This window comes from Equus quagga, unplaced genomic scaffold (genome assembly GCF_021613505.1).
Source record: "Equus quagga isolate Etosha38 unplaced genomic scaffold, UCLA_HA_Equagga_1.0 64164_RagTag, whole genome shotgun sequence".
NCBI classification, from domain to species: Eukaryota; Metazoa; Chordata; class Mammalia; order Perissodactyla; family Equidae; genus Equus; species Equus quagga.
The window spans coordinates 1-4,585 of NW_025800598.1; the positions used below are offsets into that span (position 1 = coordinate 1).

The 4,585-nt window shown below is 75.4% G+C and overlaps 1 protein-coding gene across 1 annotated transcript; it reads left to right on the forward strand.

Moving 5' to 3' along the window:
- Window positions 1-145: 145 nt before the first annotated feature.
- Window positions 146-4,019, forward strand: LOC124234014 (collagen alpha-1(I) chain-like). Its single transcript, XM_046651272.1, has 5 exons — window positions 146-1,590; window positions 2,103-2,272; window positions 2,567-2,633; window positions 2,724-3,157; window positions 3,448-4,019. Exons 1-5 carry the CDS (start codon window positions 146-148, stop codon window positions 4,017-4,019), a joined length of 2,688 nt encoding a protein of 895 aa, XP_046507228.1.
- The last annotated feature ends 566 nt before the right edge of the window (window positions 4,020-4,585 follow it).

Consider the following 4,585-nt stretch of genomic DNA (forward strand, 5'->3'; position numbering starts at 1 on the left):
GCGCGTGAGCGGGGCCGGGGCACCAGGCAGTCGCGTCGACACCGGCCGGCCGGACGGCCCGCGCACGCCCCCGCGGGCCGAGAGCCGGACCGAGGCCCGACCCCCCGCCCCCGGGGGTGGCGCGGCGCGCCGGCGGCCGGTCACGATGGCTGGCCGGGACCCGACCCGCGCTGCGACAGACACGCGCGCGCCAGAAAGGGGCGCCGCGGGAGACGGTCCCCCGTCCGCACGCAACGTCGCCGTCGCGCGGGTGGCGGCGGCGGACGCGGAGGAGGCCGCAGCGGCCCCGGGAAGCGAGTCGCGCTCGGGGCGGGGCCCCGGTCGGGCAGCCAGAACAGGCGACGACGGGGAAGGGCTCGGGAGAAGGCCGGCGGCGGCGAGGGCCGAGGCGCCGGAGAGGCGGCGGCGGAAGGGCCGCGGCCCGCCAAGAGACGCGCTCGGGGCGAAGGAGGGAAGACAGAACCTCCCGAGGCAAGTCGGCCGCCGGAGCACACACGGGGTCTCACCGCCAGGGGCCTCCAGCACCAGGGGCGGTCCCGCGGCGCCCGGAACGGCGACTGGCCCCGTCGCCCCGCGCGCAGCTCACGGGGGCTCGGCCCCGCCACAACCAGGGCTCTCCCGCACACGGCGCCAGCGTCCCGCGCCGGGCGCCTGGCGCGCGGGCCCCACCCGACCGGAGCCGAGAGCACTTCGCCCGGGGCCACCACCGGCCTCGGTGGCCGGAGGCGACACCCGCGCGGCGAGGCCCACTTCGGTCCCGGCCGGTGGGCAGCGCGGCCAGGCGTCTGCCCGGGCGGGGGAGCACCGGGGGCAGCGGGGAGCGCGGCGCGCGCCTCGACGGAGGGAGCGCGGGCTCGCGGGAAGGCTCCCGGGGACGGCCTCGGGCGCGGACGGGCCACCAGGAAAACACACGCGGGATCCCACCGCCAACGACACGCGAGGGCGGTCCCACGACGCCTGGGACGCCGGCCGGCCTCAGCCACCCTTCGGCCTCCCGCGGGCCCGGCCCCACCGCCGGGGCCTACGTGAGGCGCCCCCGCCGCCGGGGGCCGCCCCGTCCACCCAGCCACCCGTCTGCCTGTCTGGTCTGCTCCGGGGCCCAAGTCCCGAGGGAACGCGCCCGAGAGCGGCGGCGGCCCCCACCCATGCCCGCACGCCACCACCGGCTGCGGCTCGGGACGGGAGCGAGCGGAGAGCCAGCCGCTCGCGGCGGGGCGGAGCCCGGACAGGGCCGGGCCCTCTCCCCGCCCCAGCGCGCGACGGGAGAACCACGCGCACGCTCGCGCACACGCGCGGCCCCGCGCCCGACGACGGCCCGGCCGGGCGTGACCCTCCCCCGACTCGGAGGGGGGAGGCGCCGGCCGCGGTAGGCAAAGAGCAGCTCTGCCCACACACCACGGTGGTGGCGTCCGTGGCTACTACGCGCAAAGGAGGGGCGGCGGCTGGGGGGTCCGGTACCCCAAGGCACCCTCTCGGATCGCTAGAGAAGGCTTTCTCACCGAGGGCGTGTCGCCCCCGCCCATCGTCCGCCATCGGGCCCACCAAGGCGCTTACAGACACCGTGGCCACACAACGCAGGAGGGGTCTGCGGTAGAGGTAAGGCCTAGAGCAAGTCGGAGCGTCCGTGGTCAGGGCCGCGAGCCCGCGCTGCCCCGGGCTCGCCATCTCCGGCCACACTGGGCTCAGCTAGGGATCTAAGAGGCCCCTGTGCGGCCCCCAAGTCAGTGCCTCCCCTCAGGCCGAGACCGAGGGAGGCAGAGACTGGGACAGAGGTGCCGATCAAGCAGCACCTCCCAACCAAAGAGCCAGCGCCACGCCGCTGGCTCGGCCCGCCACGATCACTCCCACACCCGCGTGGAAACCCCAGCAAGGGGAACACGCGGGCACGCGCCCGAGCCTGCCCGCCCCCACACGGCACGCCGTGGGGGGCGACGAGGCACCCGTCCCCCCAGAGGGGGACGGGCACGCCTCCCTTACCGACTCGACCCCCCGCTCCTCAGACACACCAGCGCAGCAGCGGTCACCTGAGGAGGCCGACGGGAACAGGGAACAACACCGCCACTCGGCCTCGGGCGCCTGAGGGACGACCTGGAATGCTCCAGGGGCACCGCCAACGGCCGGGGGAACGCGCTCACGCGCCCGGAAAGGCGCGCGGCGCGGCGGCGACACGGCCCGCCCCACCGTGGGGAGGGCCGCCTTCGAGACACAGCCAAGAGGCACAGGCGGAGCATCCGCCGCGTCACGGAGACCCCGACACCGCCCACGCCACAAGGCACGGGGCAGGGGAGCGAGGTCGGGCCGGATTCCGCACCCCTGCCGCCTCCCACACGCCACTCGCAGCGGGGGAGAACGGGCGAGGGGACCCGCGGGCAGAGCGAGAAGAGCGGTCCCGTTCGCCATGAACGTCCGTCCCTCGTCTGGCACGGCTTAGGCCCGGCCCGGGAGAGCACAGCATCACCACATCGATCGGCAGCATAACGCGAGGGACCCCCGAGCAAGGGAAGGCCGGCGAGGACAGCGAGCGGAGGAGCCTGCTTCAGCCTCACCGACCCCCCTCCTCCTCCAGCAAGCGCGGGCGACGACCCCAGGACGAGAACGCCTGACACGCACTGGCACGGAGCCGGCGGGATGGGGTAAGTCGCGACCGCACCCGGGTGCCGACGGCAGGGAGTGCACGTGGTAGAGGACCCCGCGCCCCTAACCCCGCCGCCCTCGGGTACCAGAGACCGGAGGTGGCACCACGGTCGTGGGGACGCCTGGAACGCACAAGAGCCGGCGCGCAGGCCCCAGCGGGCGGCTCAAGCGGCGGGGGTGGAAACGGGCGTCCGGTTCTCGGCCAGAGCCCGGAGACCTCCCCGCACACGCATCCAGGCACCCGGAAGCTCTCGGGCGACTGTCACCCGAGCAGAGCGTGTCAGCACTTATCTGGCGGCACAAAACCACCCATTCGGGGGCAAGAATCGCCGCGCCCGGAGACGGGGCCCACCCACGGATCACGAGGGGAACCCCTGGATCACGGCCACGGCCACCAGACCCCAAGCACGACCCCATCGCCACCAGGCCCGGAGCTCCCGGGGCCATCTGGTCGACCCCAGAAGCGTGGCGGCAGGGGGAGCCGGGGACAGCCTCCCCGGGCCGCCCGCGCGGGCCGGGACCGGTCAGTCCCTCCCTCTGAGTCGCCGGGTCAGGACTTAGAAAAGAATTCCGCAGAGGCGCCTCCGGCGACCGGGCCCGGGGCGGGACCGTGGCTCCCGTCCCTCAGCCGGGGCTCCACCTACGCCTCGAGCCGGCCCCCTCCCACCTCCGGACAAAGACGCGACCCGCGAAACTCGGAGAGAGAAGTCCGGTCCGACGGCCCGGACCCACCCCGGGCACGCGTCCGGGCCGGGGACGCCCTCCCCGGCCCGCCCTCGAGGGCTCCCGGGGCCGGTCCACGCTCTTCTCCAGGGCGGGACTTGGACAAAAAACTGCCACGGAGGAGGCGGCATCCGAGGACCGGGCCCGGTCCCCACCGCCAGAGCCGGTCGACTCGGAAGACCAGTGGGGAAAAGGCCAGCCCGGCGGCCGAGCCCGTCGCGCCCTCCACGGGCCTCCCCCGCAAGGCCCCGGCCGGTCGCCCACCTCCGGAGCGGGGCGCGGAAAGGGGATCGGCGACGCGGAAGGCCCGACCACCGGGCCGCCCTCGGGACGACGGCCGGGCACGGGACGAGCTCCCTCGCCCGTTCCCCCGCGGCGGCCCCCCACCCCCTCCCGGGGACGGAGGGGCACCGGCGGCTGCTGGTCGACCCGTCCGGGAGGCCCCACACCCCGGCCGGCACCGGGCGGCGCGGCGACAGCCACCTCCCTCAGTAGCCTGCACCTCCAATCTCCGGCGAGCGGGCGTCGCGCTCACGCCCCGGCGCCACCGGGCCAGATCCCGCCAGCGACGCCGGCCTCCCGGGACTCTGCCTCGGTCACCGCGGCCGAGTCCCGTCCCTTGGCCCGCGTCGCCGGAGCTCCGGAGGAAAGAGACGATATAAAAGCGGCCGCCAGGTGGCACCCGGCGACCGGCGACCGCCTCAGCGGGACGGAGCCGGAGCGCGGGCCCGCCGGGGAGCACAGCCGGGCCGCCGGGCCGCCCGATCCCATCCCGGCGCCCCCTCGGACCCAGCCTCCCGGCCCAGTGCGACCCCGGGGCGTCCGCCCGCGGGCTCCCGGCCGCCAAGGCGCAGCCCCAGCCGCAGGAGGGGGACCCGGAAAAGGTTTCTCGGGCGCTCACCGGGAAGGGGACGAGGAGAGTTCCCCCAGAGAGGCCAGGGGGCGGCCCGGGCCGGGCTGGGCCGGTGCGGCCGGGAGGCCGCCGCTTCCCGGAGCGGCCGGAGCGCCCCCGGGGCTCCCGGGAGGACTTAGAAAATCAGGGCGGGCGGGGACGGTCAAACCGAAACCAGGCACGTCATCCGAGAAGGACCGTGATGACGGGAGGAGGAAAGCTTTCCAGCCCAGCGGGTCTGTCGAAGGCAGGCGGAGAGTCTACCCGCTGAAACTGACGAAGATGGGCAAAAGAAGCTAGCTCAGGCGCGGACATTTAAGGAAATAAAAAAAAAAA

Coding starts and splice junctions, on each gene's coding strand:
- LOC124234014 (XM_046651272.1), top strand. CDS start 146: ATGGCTGGCCGGGACCCGACCCGCGCTGCGACAGACACGCGCGCGCCA. Junction 1,591..2,102: donor CAACGCAGGAGGGGTCTGCG/GTAGAGGTAAGG, acceptor GGAATGCTCCAG/GGGCACCGCCAACGGCCGGG. Junction 2,273..2,566: donor GACACCGCCCACGCCACAAG/GCACGGGGCAGG, acceptor CTCCTCCTCCAG/CAAGCGCGGGCGACGACCCC.